This window comes from Notolepis coatsorum, assembly GCF_963971535.1.
Source record: "Notolepis coatsorum genome assembly, chromosome: 16".
Taxonomy (NCBI): domain Eukaryota; kingdom Metazoa; phylum Chordata; class Actinopteri; order Aulopiformes; family Paralepididae; genus Notolepis; species Notolepis coatsorum.
In genome coordinates, this window is record NC_140180.1 from 12555069 (window position 1) to 12574819 (window position 19751).

Below are 19751 nucleotides of genomic sequence, written 5' to 3' on the forward strand. Positions count from 1 at the left end.
AAAGTATTCTGTACTTCTGTATGACAACTATTAAAGAAACTTGAAACTTGAAACTTGAACTTGATATAAATAAAAAAATGAATAATATTTTTTTTTATTGAATTTTTTTAATCTCGAAGCTTCGAATTAAAATCGAATCTTGGCCCCCGAAGCTTCAAATTCCCAAAAAGAATTCGAAGGTCAGCCCTAGTTTGCGAACAGGGTGGTGATGTAAGAATGTGTGCCTCTGTGTGAATAATGGTCCGTTAGGGTGTGTACCTCGAGCTGTGGTACATTTACATTTAGTCATTTATCCAAAGCGACTTACAAGTTCTGTACCACAAGTCATCAGGAAGGGCACAACTCTATCAGCTGAGTAACAATGTTCATCAAAGTGTTGACTGCTACAGTGTAGGTTAGTTTATTAGGATGTGCAATGCAGTAAGGTTAGTTAGGGTTAGATTTCTTTTTAATTTTCTTTTTTAATTATTTAAAGGGGACATGCATTGCTATTCCTTGCACTATTTGGGCAACTTTACACAATTCCTGTGAGTCTATGGAAGACATCTGTAAGGTTTTTTCCCCAAAAAATGCATTGTTTTATACTCAAAAGCATCATTTTTCAGCCTCGGGATTTCAGGCTGCTATTGGATGGGCTCCGCCCATAAGCGATTTCAGTGACAGTCACCCACACAGCGAGAGAGAGAGAACGAGCAAGCGAGAGAGAGAGAGAGAGAGAGAGAGAGGAGAGATGCGTCCCCGACACACACACGCAGTCAAGTTTGTGTGTAAATGTTCCGACGAGGGAGAGAGATGGCGCACACACATTTTACATGGTAAACATAGAGATAGAATAATGTAGAACAGACATCCCCATACACACCAACGCTCTGAGCTGTGGTAAACATAGAGATAGAATAATGTAGAACAGACATCCCCATACGCACCAACGCTCTGAGCTGTGGTAAACATAGAGATAGAATAATGTAGAACAGACATCCCCATACACACCAACGCTCTGAGCTGTGGTAAACATAGAGATAGAATAATGTAGAACAGACATCCCCATACGCACCAACGCTCTGAGCTGTGGTAAACATAGAGATAGAATAATGTAGAACAGACATCCCCATACGCACCAACGCTCTGAGCTGTGGTAAACATAGAGATAGAATAATGTAGAACAGACATCCCCATACGCACCAACGCTCTGAGCTGTGGTAAACATAGAGATAGAATAACGTAGAACAGACATCCCCATACGCACCAACGCTCTGAGCTGTGGTAAACATAGAGATAGAATAACGTAGAACAGACATTCTCATTATGCACCGACGCTCTGAGCCGTGGTAAATATAGACATAGTAAAGCAGAAAGCTCATGTCATAATAATGAAGACGGCCCATTGAGCTCCTTATAGCAGGAAGGAGAACTTCAACTTAGGTATTAAAATATTTCTATGCGTCAATCATAGAGATATAATAATATATAGAACGGACATCCCCATCCCCATACACAGCAACGCTCTGAGCTGTGGTAAACATAGAAACGGAACAATGTAGAACACACCTTTTCATACACATCAACACTGATAAACATAGAAACGGAACAATGTAGAACACACCTTTTCATACACATCAACACTGATACACATAGAAACGGAACAATGTAGAACACACCTTTTCATACACATCAACACTGATAAACATAGAAACAGAACAATGTAGAACACACCTTTTCATACACATCAACACTGATACACATAGAAACAGAACAATGTAGAACACACCTTTTCATACACATCAACACTGATAAACATAGAAACAGAACAATGTAGAACACACCTTTTCATACACATCAACACTGATAAACATAGAAACAGAACAATGTAGAACACACCTTTTCATACACATCAACACTGATAAACATAGAAACAGAACAATGTAGAACACACCTTTTCATACACATCAACACTGATAAACATAGAAACAGAACAATGTAGAACACACCTTTTCATACACATCAACACTGATAAACATAGAAACAGAACAATGTAGAACACACCTTTTCATACACATCAACACTGATAAACATAGAAACAGAACAATGTAGAACACACCTTTTCATACACATCAACACTGATAAACATAGAAACAGAACAATGTAGAACACACCTTTTCATACACATCAACACTGATAAACATAGAAACGGAACAATGTAGAACACACCTTTTCATACACATCAACACTGATAAACATAGAAACAGAACAATGTAGAACACACCTTTTCATACACATCAACACTGATAAACATAGAAACGGAACAATGTAGAACACACCTTTTCATACACATCAACACTGATAAACATAGAAACAGAACAATGTAGAACACACCTTTTCATACACATCAACACTGATAAACATAGAAACGGAACAATGTAGAACACACCTTTTCATACACATCAACACTGATAAACATAGAAACAGAACAATGTAGAACACACCTTTTCATACACATCAACACTGATAAACATAGAAACGGAACAATGTAGAACACACATTTTCATACGCACCAACGCTCTGAGCTGGGATAAACATAGAGATATAATAATGTAGAACAGACATTTTCATACGCACCAACGCTCTGAGCTGTGCTAATCATAGAAACAGAACAATGTAGAACAGACATTCTAATACGCACCAACACAACCCTGCACACCCTGTAATTGTATTTTAGCTGCGACCAGCAGCTCTGTAGGTCACTCCGTCGGTCCACAAGGGTTTCCCCACCCGCTTAGCAGCCACAGATTCCACCCTAGAAGGTTGAAATTGGGCATGGAGGTCAAGTGTGTGTGTGTGTGTTCATGCTAATTGGCTCAAAGGGGGCGTGGCAATGGGAGTGGCCTATCACGAAAACAACAACGTCGCAGCTATTGCCAATTGGCGCTTGTTTCATCCATCAGTTACCGAACAGTAGAGAGAGTTAGCAGAACAACCGCCGCCAGCTAAACGAGGAGACGCAGGGACATAGTGAGGTCGTCGATCTTGAGACGACAAAAGCAGCTTGTCCTCAAATATCATCCCATTCAGCCGCCGCCGCCACATGCTGCACGTCATCTCAGCCCACAGACGCGTCCCTGAAGCCAAGGACGGTCCCCATGGTAACGTGGTGTCGCCACCCGGTACCCACGGCGAGGTAGACGCTCGGAGGGAGGGGAGCTTATCTATTCATTATTCTATATGGCTCCAACAACAGCCCCCTGCAGACTGTGTGAGCGCGTCACTGGACCGTGTCTTGAGTTTATCTAAGCGTGTGAAACGGTTGTCGTGTGAATTGGGTTTTCCGGGGAATCTGGAGCATATTCGTTGCCGAGCTTCTAGCTTTTATTCGTGTTTGTTCATCTGTGTGGCTTTTTTTTTTTTTTCTCCACTTTTTCTCCCATTTTCTATATTTTCTCCCATCCCAATTTCGTATATCATCCAATTTCAACCCTCCCCTGTCACGAACGCTGTTTCTTGCCTCCCACAAGCCGGCTGCAATGTGGACTAAGTCATATATAGCACAGTGGCGAGGAGTAACGCGTGGGAGGCTCACGCTGCCCCCGACACTTCCTGATTCTACTGCGCAGGCGCACAACCAACCGACCTGTAGGAGTCGCTGTCCACAACGCCCGATCCCCACCCATCAGTTTCCCACCCCCTAATACGGCCAATGTGTATTAGTATGAACGACCAGCTAAACTGAAAGCAAATGTGGAGCGCTGGGCTCGAACAGGCGAGCCCAGCGTCTCCGTCATTCGTGGCGAGCGCCTTGCCCACTACGCCACGTAGCCGCCCCCTGTGTGGCTTGTAAAATTGCAGAAGGTAAATGGACGGCGTTCATATGTACAGCTTTTATCCAAAGCACTTGGATGCGCCTCACATTCACCCCCGTTCACTCACACATTCACACGACCGACGGGCGGAGGCGACCGATCGTGTGAGGTGCCGACCTGCTCAGCGGGAGCAATTAGGGGTTAAAGGGACACGCCGACATTTGTGGAAATTAGCCTATCGTATTCTCCTGAGAGAGACAGAGACAGTTTAGTAGGAGAAAATACAATTTTAAACATCAGTTTGCACGTACCACACTTAAACAGATGTGTCCTTCAGTTATTGGTGTAAAGTTGTGGAATTCTCTCCATAGCGAGCTTAAGGGGTGTAACAGTGTTTATCAATTCAAAAAAGATTATAAAAAAAAAATATTTAGTCAGTATGAAAATCAAAATGTGATCTGAATTAGGGGTGGACGGTATGAACGGTATACGGTATAAACGGTATTAATTTGCGCCACGGTATGGATTTGGACCAATACCGTGCAACCGGTAGAAAAGAAAAAAAAAGCAGCAATGTCGTAACCACAGTGGGAGGCACTAGCAGCAATGCAATGAGACGCGTGCGCCGTGCAGGCTGCTACTGGTCTCATAACAACGGAGAAATGGCTGACAACGACGAGGAGGAATTGATCAAAAAGATCGGTGCAAATTCCATTGTATGGACATGGTTTGGCTTTAAAACTACAGACACCGAGCAGAAAACGGTGATATGTAAATTATGTCGGAAGACAGTGAGTGCAAAGGGTGGTAATACCAGCAATCTGTTCTTTCACTTAAAATCAAAACACGTGTTGGAATATGAAGAAAGCAACAGGCTGCGTCCTCCGGCTCCGGTAGCGTCAAGTAAGAAAAAAGCTGTCCCTGCAGCTCAGACATCACTCACTCAGGCGTTTTCCAAAGGCATTCCTTATGACAAAAAAAGCCAGCGGTGGACCGAAATAACTAATGCCGTCACTGTTTACTTATGTAAACACATGGTTCCTTTCCAAACGGTCGATAGAAAGGGCTTTATAGACATGGTCAAAACACTGGATCCCAGATACACGTTACCTGCCCGCAGGCACTTTAGCGCAATTGAAATGCCAAAACTATATAGCAAGGTCCGTGAGCAAGTGGAGAAAGAACTCCGTACAATTCAACATTATGCAACGACCACTGACTTGTGGTCAAGTCGCACCATGGAGCCTTACTTAAGTTTAACGGTCCACTTCATCAACGACGAGTGGGAGTTGTGCAGCAAATGCTTACAAACTTCATATTTCCCGGAGGACCACACTGGAGAAGAGATAGCCCAAGGCTTGAGGGAAGCGCTGGAATCATGGGGACTTAAAGAAGAGTCGCAAGTCAGCATAACAACCGATAATGCCGCAAACGTTATCAAAGCAGCGGGACTCAACGACTGGACAAGACTGCAGTGCTTCGGCCACAGGCTGCACCTCGCCATCGGTAGGTCTACACACACACACACACACACACACACACACAAGCTCAAACTCAACGTTATTGTCACATCACAAGTTTCCATCAATTATAAACGACTGGATGAAATTATTTTGTGCAATCTTCCAATGACTGCAGACAACTAATTTAGTTAAATAAAGTCTAAAAATAAGAGGCACAGGAATGGTATTATAACTAAGTAACTATCGGTGCTGTTGTGCTTATTGTCAAATACACATAAAATGTATGAGAAATGGGATGTGTGTGTGTGTGTGTGTACAATGACATACAGGCTGCTTTTGTATATAAGAATGTGTTCTTAATTGCTTGCCTGGATAAATAAAGGTTAAATAAAATAAAATAAAAAATATATATATAGAATAATTCATAATATTCATTATTCTATATATTTATAAACACATCCTCATACATTTTAATTTTATGTATATTATTTTATGCGTGTTGTCAAATATGTACATCTAGAATAATGAATATGAATTATTTTACAGAGAGAAGTGCCAAAGAGCCCCGTGTTGAACGTGCAGTTGGCATATGCAAGAAAATTGTGAGCAGCTTTTCCTACTCATGGAAAAGGAAGAGAGAAATGGCCACTGCCCAGGCTGAACTTCGACTACCTCCTCACCGCCTCATCACTGAATCGCCAACCAGATGGGGATCTCGACAGCAAATGATCCAGAGGGTGATTGAACAGGAGAAGGCCATATCTCAGGTCCTTAAAGCTGATAAAAAAAAACGGCACCTGGCACCATCATGGCAAGAGATGGATGTTTTGGAATCTGTGAGCAAGACCCTCGGCCCCCTGCTGGAGTTCACAGATGCACTGTCCGGGGAAGAATACGTCAGTGTGTCATACCTCAAACCTGTGCTCCATCTTCTCAACAACACTGTTCTGTCTCCAGCTCAAGATGACAGTGACACAGACCTGACAAAAGAGCTGAAGAGGTCCATCCTCGAGTATTTAAACGAGAAATACGATGACCATAAAACCGATGACCTTCTCGACATGGCCTCCCTCCTAGATCCACGTTTCAAAACAACGTACATCGCTGATAACAGGAAAGATTTTATTAAAACCAGAGCTGCAGCAGAGATTGAGAGATTGCTAGAAAGGCAGGCAGCAGCAGCATCCACAGAGGAGCAGCAGGCGGGAGGAGCTGCAGTAGAAACTGCAGGGACGACTGCAGCACCACAGAAGAAAGCAAAGCGAAGTCTGGGTAGCTTTTTCAAAAAGACAGTTGAACAAACTGGCCCAGTTGCCCTCTCCAGAGATGCAATTGAAGTTGAGCTCAAGAGCTACCTGCAGGCAATGGAGGTCGATGGTGAGACAGATCCACTGCAGTGGTGGAGGCTGCACCAAGCTAATTTCCCAAGAGTGGCAGGCTTGGCCAGGAAGTACCTTTGTATTCCTGCCACTAGTGCCCCTTCAGAGAGGGCATTCAGCACTGGTGGCAACATTGTGACCTGCCACAGATCTGCTCTGAAGCCAGATACCGTTGACAGACTTGTCTTCCTGGCTAATAACCTGTAGTGTAGCTGGCTTAATAAATTAGGCTGGTTAAGTAAGCATCACAAAAAGGAATGTTTACTTATTTATTTTTGCACTAAGAGAGAGTAACACTTGCACTGTTTTATTTAGTAATTTTGTATTATGAGAGTTGGTATATTGTTTGGGGAAAAAAGTTCTTGTCCTGCTGTTCTTGAATTTACTTTTCAATTTGATTTTATGCTGCTATATTTTATTGTTTAAGGGTACAAGCAATGAGGCCAAGTAAACAAGTACACTAAAGTTAAGTTGGAGTTGTATTGTGTTTGAGCCAGGGAAAGAAACCCCCTGTCCTGCTGTACTTGAATTTACTTTTCAATTTGATTTTATGCTGCTATATTTTATTGTTTAAGGGTACAAGCAATGAGGCCAAGTAAACAAGTACACTAAAGTTAAGTTGGAGTTGTATTGTGTTTGAGCCAGGGAAAGAAACCCCCTGTCCTGCTGTACTTGAATTTACTTTTCAATTTGATTTTATGCTGCTATATTTTATTGTTTAAGGGTACAAGCAATGAGGCCAAGTAAACATGTACAGTACCAGTACAGTACACTAAGTTATGTTGGAGCCTTGGAGTTTTATTGTGTTTACTAGTTTGAGTTGTTTGAGGGAAAGAAACCTCCTATCCTGCTGTCATTTTTGCACAATAAATGTTCTTAAAATACCTCTGTACTATGTGAAATATGTCCTAGTAATACTAGTGCCCCTTCAGAGAGGGCATTCAGCACTGGTGGCAACATTGTGACCTGCCACAGATCTGCTCTGAAGCCAGATACCGTTGACAGACTTGTCTTCCTGGCTAATAACCTGTAGTGTAGCTGGCTTAATAAATTAGGCTGGTTAAGTAAGCATCACAAAAAGGAATGTTTACTTATTTATTTTTGCACTAAGAGAGAGTAACACTTGCACTGTTTTATTTAGTAATTTTGTATTATGAGAGTTGGTATATTGTTTGGGGAAAAAAGTTCTTGTCCTGCTGTTCTTGAATTTACTTTTCAATTTGATTTTATGCTGCTATATTTTATTGTTTAAGGGTACAAGCAATGAGGCCAAGTAAACATGTACAGTACCAGTACAGTACACTAAGTTATGTTGGAGCCTTGGAGTTTTATTGTGTTTACTAGTTTGAGTTGTTTGAGGGAAAGAAACCTCCTATCCTGCTGTCATTTTTGCACAATAAATGTTCTTAAAATACCTCTGTACTATGTGAAATATGTCCTAGTAATACAAGAGTACAATAATAGCTGCCATACCAGTGTTTTACCCCTTCAGAAGAATTAAAAAAAAAAAAATTATATAAATGAATATACCGTGATATATACCGTAACCGTCTATCCTTAAAATTATACCGTGATATAAATTTTAGACCATACCGTCCACCCCTAATCTGAATGGTGAGATCTTTTCTTTTTTTTCTCTTCTCTTTCTTTTCTTCTTTATTCTTTATCATTATTATTATTATTTAAATTTTTCTTGTTTAACTGTGGATTGTGTTTCTTTTATAATGGTATAAATGATTATTTTTGTAAATAAGGTTGTACGCCGACCATTAAGAAAATACATGTTAGTTTAGGAATAAGGGGCAGGTAACTATAAGATTTATTCTTCTTCCTGCTCCTTTTGTCCATGGAATGACTATTTATGATTTTTTTAATGAAGAAACTATGATTGTATTATTCCATGTGGCAAATAAAAACTCTGAACTGAACTGAACTGAACTGAACAAGAAGATAGATACCAGTTTCCTCTCTGTGCGTTCAGAATGAATGAATGAATGAGAACTTTATTTAACAGATTGCAGAATGGGTACAGTACAGTACGGCTCAATGCACACAATTGTTAAAGGGATGCAGACCAGAGAAAGACTTTCGTCTTGTTTACATCAGGGTCCCCCATTTTCAATTCATAGTGACATTTATGACATTACACAACATATATGACATCATGACATTTATGGCATAGGGACATACATGACATACAGTTATATAGTACTGTTACATTTGTGACATATACGATATGCAAATATACAGTACTGTTACCCGTAGATCCTGACAGAGTATATACATATGATGGGGAGGGGACTGTACATTAGGACGGGGTGGGTGGGTGGGAGAGAAATATACATACGGTGGGGAGAGAATATATACATATGATGTGGAGGGGACTGTACATTAGGAGGGGGTGGGTGGGTGGGAGAGAAATATACATACGGCGGGGAGAGAATATATACATACGGTGGGGAGGAGACTGTCTATTAGGAGGGGGTGGGGGTGGGGGGGTTTGGACATTTACGGTGGCCAGTTTCGAATTGCAGCCTCCCGTAGGTGCTCTTTAAGAGCGGTTTTGAATGTGGGTAGGGATTCACATTCCTTTATAGCTTTGGGTAGGGCGTTCCACATTGATGTGGCCTGATTGCGAAACGTGTTTAGAAAGTAGAAAGTTATCTGGCTGCACGTTAGCCTAGCTTAGCACAATGAATGGAAGCGGACATTGTCGGCTAGCCTTCGGGGAAAGAGGTGTTAGTTGGACAATGCCTAGGCTAACCGGTCATGTCCGCGTCCATTCATTGTGCTAAGCTAGGCTAACGGGCTGCCAGATTTTTTTCTACTGAATGCACAGAGGGGAAACTGGTATCGATCTTTCTTATCGTCTCTCTCTGGAGAAGACGGTAAGCTAATGTCCCAAAATGTTGGCGTGTTCCTTTAAGTGTCTTGCTCAAGGACACACCGATGCGCTGTCTGGAGGAGCCGGAGCCTCACCAGAAAGGCTCATATGGGCAAGTCCACTAGGCTCCACGCACATTGCTGACAGGAGGTGGTACGATTACTAAAGAGGCAATGTGTTTCTTTCCCCCGTGAAAGGAATTGTAATATAAAAATAACGTCTCACCCTCAAACTGATTTACTGAGGTTGTGATAAAAAAGAATGGACTGAATGTTTTATTCCTTTCCGCCGTGAACGGTGAAGGTATGAATGGTTTGTGTCCCGGTGAAAACAGACCTTTATCCTGGGGATGTGACAGCTGCAGAGAGATAATACCGGCGGGTCTATTTTCCCTAGAATCAAACCCATAATTTATACACTCACAAAAGAGGCCCGGGAAAACCGGGCCTTTAAATGTCAGAGAACATTCTGCCGCTTCAGAAACGCAAGATTACCCCCATAATCTGCCTTCCTCTGCCAGTACTCGGTCAATACTGTTCAGTCAGGCTAAGGGCAAAGTGTGTTCGACCCCTCTCGTCTTCTCCTGGTCCTTTCTCTCCTATCTGTCGGTGAACACCTCCTCAGGTGTGCTGCTGTGACAGATCCCATTTCCCGGATGATTGCTTTCAACAGCAAACGATAGATATTTTTTCAATTTCTTTCAGTTCATTCTTTGGTTTGGTTGTTTATTGGTTCAGTCAGTCAGTCAGTCAGTCAGTCGTGGAGACCCTTGTCTTGTCCGCTCTACTTTGCAAGCAAACCGTTAACAGACTGGCACTGAGGATTTACAGTCCTCTGATTCTGTCATAGTAGATGCATTTGAGTATCTGTTCATTCATTTGTTCTTTCAGGCATATCCATTCAATATATAAATTGAATACAGACCAATAAATCCAATCCAATCAATCAATCAACCTACCAACCGCCCACCCATCCATTCATTCATCTATCCCCCCCTGGGACACAATGAGTGAGCTGAGGGCACTGCATCCACTACACTACAAGCAAGTATTCAATACCACTTAAAGGGCCACTTAAAAAAACAAAACAATGCTGTATTTTGTACATAATCTCACACACATCCAAAAACTCAGTTTTGCACACATGCATTTAGTTTGACACCTATTGAGAGTGAGAGGTTTCCCTCATTTACAGTCACTTCGAGTGTACATACAGAAATAAGCTAAAAGAAAAGACATATGTACAATCACACGGCATATAAATGCATAACAATAAGACAACAAGGCGAGACAAAAGTAAGGATCAATTAAAACACGTACAACTTGACTGACAAAGGTCGGAGATCAAGGTTTTAAATTGTGAATGTGAATGGCTGGTGATCGAGTGTTGCGTTAATTACAACTGAATGAAGATAGCAGTCCCTATAAGACAAGGTATTGCTGTTTAGTCTGAGCCTCCCAGAGCAGTGCGGCCGTGGTAGTGGTCAATAAAAAAAAATTGGGTCAAAATACAGTCATTGGAATAACAAAGGAACGACAGACTGGAAGCTGGGCCTTTATTGTTACCAGGTGTGAATTGGTGTGGAGTGACATTGATTACATTGAATTCTTGGAGTGTAGTCTTTTCATCAAATGGCTGAATTGTCTTTCATTCTTTCAAAGCCCTGAACTAAGATTTGGTTAGAATGTTTCATAGGACATTACAATTGATGGCTTATTTTGAACGATGTTGTGTTCTGTACGACTTTCCTATGTATACTGAATTATTCATTCAGCCACTGCTTACAGTATGCAGTCTACATACACACACACACACACACACACACGCACACGCACACGCACACGCACACGCACACACACACGCACACACAGACACACACACAACCACATACATGTACAATCACATACTGTACACACACATGCACACAGTCACACACATGCTTAATCACATACGTGCACAATCACATACAGACATGCAGCACAATCACATGCATCCACAATACATGCAAAATTGCGGGCGACAATGGCTCAGGAGGTAGAGCAGTCGTCTGGTAATCCGAAGGTTCCCGGTTTGATTCCCGCTCCTCCCTGGCAGCCTGTCCTTGAGCAAGACACTAAACCCCTAATTGCTCCCGATGTGCAGGTTGGCACCTTGCGTGGTTGCCTCTGCCGTCAGTGAGTGAACGGGTAAAATGTGAGGAACAAATTGTAAAGCGCTTTGGATAAAAGCTGCTATATAAACGCACCATTTACCGTTTACAATCACACACACGCAATCACATACACACATGCACAATCACATACACACATGCACAATCACATACACACATGCATACAGACACAAACACACACACACGCACAGTCAAATTCACATGCATGCTCACTTGCTCACACACATGTCCATCCTGATGTCCCTTTAAGATTTGACAAAAAACCCAGAACAGACGAAAATCAGTATTTTGACCAGTTTATCTCACAATAAACTGGAAACAAATCACTATTCTTTCTTGGTTGGCATTAGTCTTTCACATAAAAATAACAATTGTATTACAGCATTTTTCTTTCACATTGTGCAGTACCCAAGCAAAGCACGAGACAGCCGAGGCATAATAGTAACCAGACCCGGTGTTGCACGTGTGTACAGTGACATTACGCTAACAAAGCTGTCAGAATCCCCATTGATAAAACCCATGTCCCCTGAGCCACTGTGACCGTTGTCCTCTCAGACAGAGAGGAGGCAGGAGCTGGAGGAGAGGGGCTGAGCGCTCCATTATGCTTTGTTTCCAGTGCATTCCCATTCATGCCTGACGTGGGTGATTTATCGCTCCCGTCGGCGATATCGCAGCCCCGGCACATGTTGTGGCTGAGCTCTCCGCAGCGCTCGCTTTATCTCTCCAGCACTCCCTCCTCCTGCACTCTTCAAAGTGGTCTCTACGTATTTGACCGTAAGGCGTACTTGTGTAAACAAGTGTTTGGACCTTTTGTGGCTCGATTGATCGTTTTTTTTTCAGTCCTAAGACTACACACATCAGCCTTCGTCGTTGTTGTTGTTGTTGTTGTTGGTGCTGTTGTGTACATACATATCTTTGTGTACTTCTTAACATTTGTCTGACGATATTCTTTTCAGACGGTCCTGATTTTTATTTTTTTTTATTCATTAATTATTATTAATTAGAGATGTCAAGAAGTCAGTGGCTCCTCGGGAGGTAGAGCAGTCGTCTGGCAATCCGGAGGTTCCCAGTTCGATTCCCGCTCCTCCCGGGCAGCGTGTCCATGTGTCCATGAGCAAGACACTTAACCCCTAATTGCTCCTGATGAGCAGGGTGGCACCTTGCATGGTTGCCTCCGCCATCAGCGTGTGAATGTGTGAGTGAATGTGTGAGTGAATGGGTCAAATTGACAACAAATTGTAAAGCGCTTTGGATAAAAGTGCTATATAAAAAAGCAGCCATTTACCAAGTCTTTATTTGTCATGCAGCAACACACACATGTAAGATGGGCGACACACAGGAACACACACACACACACACATGCATTGGGTCGCTGATGAAATGCCTTTTTGCGCTGGACCCATCCCGTCGTCCTTCCCCCCAAGGGCAGCCGGGAGCAGCCATGGGTTTTGGTGTGGGGCCCAGGGCCCAATCCAAGTGCTCCTGTCTGTCTTCATCAGGGACAGTTTAATCTATTGGCAAGTATTTCATACAACCTGGTCCATCCTCATGTCCCTGAACAGACAAAAATCTATATTTTGACCAGGAAAATCTCACTTATCTCACAATAAACTGGAAACAAATTACTATTCTTGTCATATATGGTTGGCATTAGTCTTTCACATAAAAATAACAATTGTATTATAGCGTTTTTCATTTCTTCTCAATTAGGAAATTCCTAATATGTGACCAGGCACAGCCTTTGGGGTCTTCTTGAGGTCTTTACACTTCGGACGGATACTTTTCAATCTATGATTTATTAACCATGATGAGGTGCCCCCCTTAGTTGAGACGGACGTAACGGCTGTTAAAACTCCCCTGGAGTCCGTTCACAGAGTAGAGAAGTGTGTTTACTTTCATTTTCAAACCAGCTGCAGATTGGAGTGGGAGGGACTCTCTCTCTCTCTCTCTCTCTCTCTCTCTCTCTCTCTCTCTCTCTCTCTCTCTCTCTCTCTCTCTCTCTCTCCCTCTGTATATTCCTACTATGGTGTTTAAGGCCTAAAAAAAGGTGCGACCCAATATATTTTATGAGTTTAAAAAAATATATATAGCATATAAAAAAAATCAATTAAAAAAAAAAGAATTATAACGTTTCATAGAAATCTTAGTCAAACCTTTAGTATTATGGATATTAAACATGCTGGCAGAGTACATGCATCCATGTTGTTGTGAACATTTTAATTAAATAAAGAAATTCCCTATCCATAGTCGCCGTGGGAAAGAATAAAATTAAATTTTTTATAAAATAAATTCCCTACCATGGCCTTAACTGACAACCAACAGGAAACAAACTATATTTTTTATTATGCCTAAGTAGCCACACATTGCACTATAAAATCAAACTGGATATAATTGATGATACATACTGTAGTTCATTAACTATATTAGGACATGAATTAAGCTAATTATCTTTCAACTAACGTTTAGCCTAGCTTGTGTGTCTTTTCCTTTCCATAGTGTTGATAACCGTGAAAATGTGATATTTCCTCTGATAATAATCATGCCACCAAAGTCTGATATGGGGACGTCCCTATTGAGAACACAGTTGTGATTCGTAAAGTGCTTGGCAAGAAGACAAGTCAAGTCCTGTGTTCCTTTATTGGTAAATGGCTGCATTTATAATATAGCGCTTTCATCCAAAGCGCTTTTCAATTCGTTCCTCACATTTGACCCATTCACTCACACATTCACACTCACCGACGGCAGAGGCGACCATGCAAGGAGCCAACCTGCTCATCAGGAGCAATTAGGGGTTAAGTGTCTTGCTCAAGGACACTTCGACTCACTGCCAAGGAGGAGCGGGAATCGAACCGAGAACCTCTGGATTACCAGACGACTGCTCTATCTCCCGAGCCACTGTCGCCCCCTTTATTAATCCCTGTGGAGAAAGTGTACAGGTAGCGTGTATACTTTCGACAACAAATGTTTGTTTCCGCGTTCGAGTTTTGCGCTCTGATTGGCCAGGTCATGTGACATGTGCGCCAATCGTGGGACGGCAAGTTCTTCGCCTATTTCCGGGTCTAACAGCCTGCAAACTACCTAACGCCTAGTTTATCACTGGTTAAGCTTAGGCGACTCTTTCGCAGTTGGTTAAGGTTAGAGTTTGGAATCAGGGCAGGCGTTCTATCAAACTCTAACCTTAACCAACTTCGAAAGAGCGCCTAAGCTTAACCAGTGTAGAAACTTGCGGTCCCACGATTGGGCGTACATGTCACATGACCTGGCCAATCAGAGACGCGGAAACAAACATTTGTTGTCTAAAGTATTCAGGCGTACAGGTGGGATAGGTAGTAATAATAATAGAACATAGAACAAAGTAGTAATGGTGATAGTGATAACAGTAGTAGTAGTGAACAGTAGCGAGTGGCAGGATTCAATCAGACAGTAGTAGTAGTAGTGAACAGTAGTGAGTGGCAGGATTCAATCAGACAGTAGTAGTAGTAGTGAACAGTAGTGAGTGGCAGGATTCAATCAGACAGTAGTAGTAGTAGTGAACAGTAGTGAGTGGCAGGATTCAATCAGACAGTAGTAGTAGTAGTGAACAGTAGTGAGTGGCAGGATTCAATCAGACAGTAGTAGTAGTAGTAGTGATGATGGTATACATGGTCCAAACTGTAATAATAATAATAATACATTTTATTTATATAGCGCTTTTCAAGAACCCAAAGACACTGACAATAAGCAAAACAAATTAACAGAGAAACATAGAACCACAGGGAATAAGCAACAGCATGAATACACAAGACATAAAACCACGAGTAACAAGTAACAAATACAAAACAAACACATACACTGTTTTTTCCCCCCGCGAGTAGTAACACACTGCATCAGCAGCAGTGTTTAATAATAACTTCATTTTATATAGCGCCTTTCAGAAGACCCAAGGTCGCTTTACATGGGGGGGGGTGGGGGGGGGGGGGGGAATAACAAAAGTAATAAACATAGTGGACAGACACAACATACAAAGTGAGAAATTAGGGGTTAAAGGCCAAGTTGAAGAGGTGGGTTTTGAGCAGTTTTTTGAATGAGTCCAGAGTTGGGGCGGTGCAGAGTTCTGCAGGGAGGGAGTTCCAGAGGGTTTAGACTGAGCATGCTATGGAATACATACAGTACAATGGGCTTTATATGTGTGTGTGTGTGTGTGTGTGTGTGTGTGTGTGTGTGTGTGTGTGTGTGTGTGTGTGTGTTGTGTTGTGTTGAATATGATGATGTCATGCTGCCATGCTGCTCTTCTAGGGTTACTATGTAAAAGCTCTGTAAAAGGCCTGAGAGGCCTGAGAGGTCGCTACCGTTGGCGGCTGCCTGCGGTTGAAACAAATGCCTTCTATTTCCTGTTAAATTGCAGAGCAATTAGCTAATGGCTGTTGACAAGCCAGTCCAGAAAATATGTTCACACAGACATTTTCTCTTTGATACACACACACACACACGCGCACGCACGCACGCACGCACGCGCACACACACACACACACACACACACACACACACACACACACACACACACACACACACACACACACACACACACACACACACACACACACACACACACATACATGTACAATTACATACACACATACACACATGCACAGTCACATACACACACACACACACATACGCACGCACGCATGCATGCACACACACATACAGTACACACACACACAGAGAAAGAGAGCGAGAAAGTGTGATGGAGTGGCTCCATCATGGACTGCGAGCAGCGTGCATACACACACACACACACACACACACACACACACACACACACACACACACACACACACACACACACACACACACACACACACACACACACACACATGCGTGAGAGAGAGAGAGACACACACACACAGACATAATCACATACATGTACAATTACATACACACATGCACAGTCACACACACACATACACACGCATGCATGCACACACACATACAGTACACACACACACACACACATAGAAAGAGAGAGAGAAAGTGTGACGGAGTGGTTCCGTCACGGACTGCGAGCAGCGCGCATACACACACACACACACACACACACACACACACACACACACACACACACACACACACACACACACACACACACACACACACACACACACACCAAACATTCACCATTCCCTTCTGTTATTGTACTGAGAATGTCAAAACCACCCCCCCATCATTAATTTCCTTTACCGTCAGTAGCACAAACCAAAGGTGCACACCTGGGAGTGCTACATTCATTCATATTATCATACATACATTCATGCATATATTTATTATATTATCAGGGTTGTGGTTGTTATTGGTGTTGCTATTAGCTGGGTAGGTTAATTAATGACGTGTGGCACCTGTGTAGGAAGTGTTAATTAATGATGTGTGGCACCTGTGTAGGAAGAGTTAATTAATGATGTGTGGCACCTGTGTAGGAAGAGTTAATTAATGATGTGTGGCACCTGTGTAGGAAGTGTTAATTAATTATGTGTGGCACCTGTGTAGGAAGTGTTAATTAATTATGTGTGGCACCTGTGTAGGAAGAGTTCATTAATGCCGTGTGGCACCTGTGTAGGAAGTGTTCATTAATGATGTGTGGCACCTGTGTGAAGCCTGATGTGAAGCTACCAGGTACACAAGTGTTTAGTTAGTTCTGTGTATTATTGTGAGTTATTGTGGAACTCATTTTCTATTGTAGGTGTTACAAAGGATCAGATTAAACCGAATATATATATTTATTGATTGATATATATTGCATAGTATTTGTATATCGTTTGATATCCCTTGTATATTCCTTGTACATATACACGGAATATCCCTTTAGCCCAGACCATAATATTTCATTCTCCTATTGGACAGCGGTCCACAGGCGCCAGAGCCGCGCCTCCAGAGTCAGGTTCAAAGTCACCGTCAAGACATGTCTGAACATGCCCGGCCTTGCCCAGGGCTACGAGACAGAAATGAGGTTGGCACTAGTTTGTTCGCCGTGCATATAAATATGGCGCAGGTGAATACAGAAGCACTTAGTCAGAAGTCAAGAGTTACCCAATAAGTTGAAGCCTCACCCACGATACTCCGTGCGGTGAAGTATGGCCTGTTTGGCCCCAAAATAGAGCATTGAGACCGCGTGCGAATTAATAACTGAATTGTCAGAGTTTGGCGCTATACCGTCGAGTGCGACATATTTCTATTAAGTCAGTAATAGTCTATTTGTGTATAGTGTATCGTGCGGCTAAAGTTCTACAGTGACCAGCATCACCAACGCTTCCTCGTACCAGCTAGAGTGCTTATCCAGGCTGGGCTGCTTTCATGGCGCTTTCACCCGAGGAGACCTAGACGAGAACCGTGTGGACATGTACACTGGATTAATCTACCCGGCGACTACATAGCCCTTTGCGGCTGGATTATATTTGTTTTGGTCCTGTGATTTATGGAGCGGAGAATCGCCGACGCCTACACGTGTTGGATTTACCCTGTGAGGAGCCAAGTCGAGTCGGCGCCTCAGAGAGCCTGAGGCCGGCTAGCTTTCTTCACTGTGGAGCTACAGTCTACGGAGAACAGCTGTATTCGTCTGTGGATCAAGAGGCTATTGCACCGTCTCCTGTACTTGGAGTCTCCTTAGTCATCGTTGACCAGACTCTCTACTACCGACAGATCCTCTACCCCTGCTGGCTTACAACCAGGGGGACCCTTCCAGTATCTCCCGCTATATATTACTAGTGTACCATAGATATAATTCCCTAAGATTCAGGTTGTATAATTACCTCCTGCGTAACCAGAGAATGGACATTCATTGTTGATTTGCCTACGCACATTCCTTTGCCTTACAAGTGCATTCAAAGTATAATAGAGAAGTATTATGTACCTTTTGCTGCAATAAATACTTAAAGACAACTTTGTGTAGAACCGGTTCATTGTGGGAAGTGTTCATTATATTTAGATATCATGTACTGTATGGCCAGTAATTAAAGTACATAAAGCGGTAGTGGTTTAATGATACCATACTTATCAATACAGTCAGGGAATTGTACCCCTCAGTTACAATTGGTCCTTCGAGCCGGAGGGTAACTAGTGTAATATTAATATAGTGGTATTAATATTGACATGGCCTATGATGAACACTCCACAAAACGGTTCTCCTAAAGTAGATCGCCCGCAGCGTAGACGGCAGACACCTCAGTACTTAGAGGATTACGTTGCCAATATACTACCTAGCCTTCTACAGACGGTAAACGCGGAAAAAGTAGATAGTAAAATTATGTCCGACCCTATCGACCAGGCTACCCCGCCAATAGAGGCCCTAGTGGGTTCTAACGTAACTGACCAAGCTCACGGTAGGGACCAGGAGGGACCCGACATGACTTTACCCCCCGCCAAGACCGAAGAAGTAGTCCCCGGAGAGCTCCAGGATAAAGACAGCCCTCCAGGGATGGAACTCTACCCGCTACAAGAAGAGGAGAGCACCCCGGAGATGGATCTCCAGGACCCGCCACAGGAGAACAGATCTCCAACGAGTACTGCCAGGAGCGGATCACCTCAACCAGCGTCTTCCCCCAGCGAGGCGGACAAGATGCTGGCACAGGCATTCCTCGCCAGCCTAGCAGCCTCAACAGAGCGCGATCGACTCCAAGCACAGACGCTTAGTGAGCGCGAACATTCTTCCATGGAAAGAGAACGCCTTCAGGCGCAGCAACGGAGCGACGAAGATCGTATACGTCTAGAGATTAGACGCCTTCAGACGGAAGAGAATATGGTAAGGGACCGGGCCGAAGCCCAGCGCGCCGCCGCCGAAGCCCAGCGCGCCGCTGCCGGTGCCCAAAGAGAAGCAGAGCGCGACCTCGCTCTCACCAAGCGCGAAGCCGAGCGCGACCGATTACAAGCGCGGATAATGGAGCAGCTGATCACCAGGGCAACACCCCCTCCCTCCGCATGGGGTTCCAGGGCCTCGTCAAGACAAGGGTCAAGGGCACCCTCCCCTACCCGATCAAGCGACCCTGAGCCCGACCACCAGAGAGAGCCTATACCCCCCTCCGAACCCCTTCC

The 19751-nt window shown here is 43.2% G+C and overlaps 1 protein-coding gene across 1 annotated transcript in view; it reads left to right on the top strand.

Moving 5' to 3' along the window:
- Positions 1 to 6075: 6075 nt before the first annotated feature.
- LOC311242884 (uncharacterized protein) overlaps positions 6076 to 19751 on the top strand; it is a gene marked incomplete at both ends in the record, with an annotated part of 157494 nt that continues 143818 nt past the window's right edge. The window contains one exon of the mRNA XM_084331948.1: positions 6076 to 6634. Within this exon, the coding sequence (XP_084188074.1) occupies positions 6076 to 6634 (559 nt within the window). The remainder of the gene's footprint in view (positions 6635 to 19751) is intronic.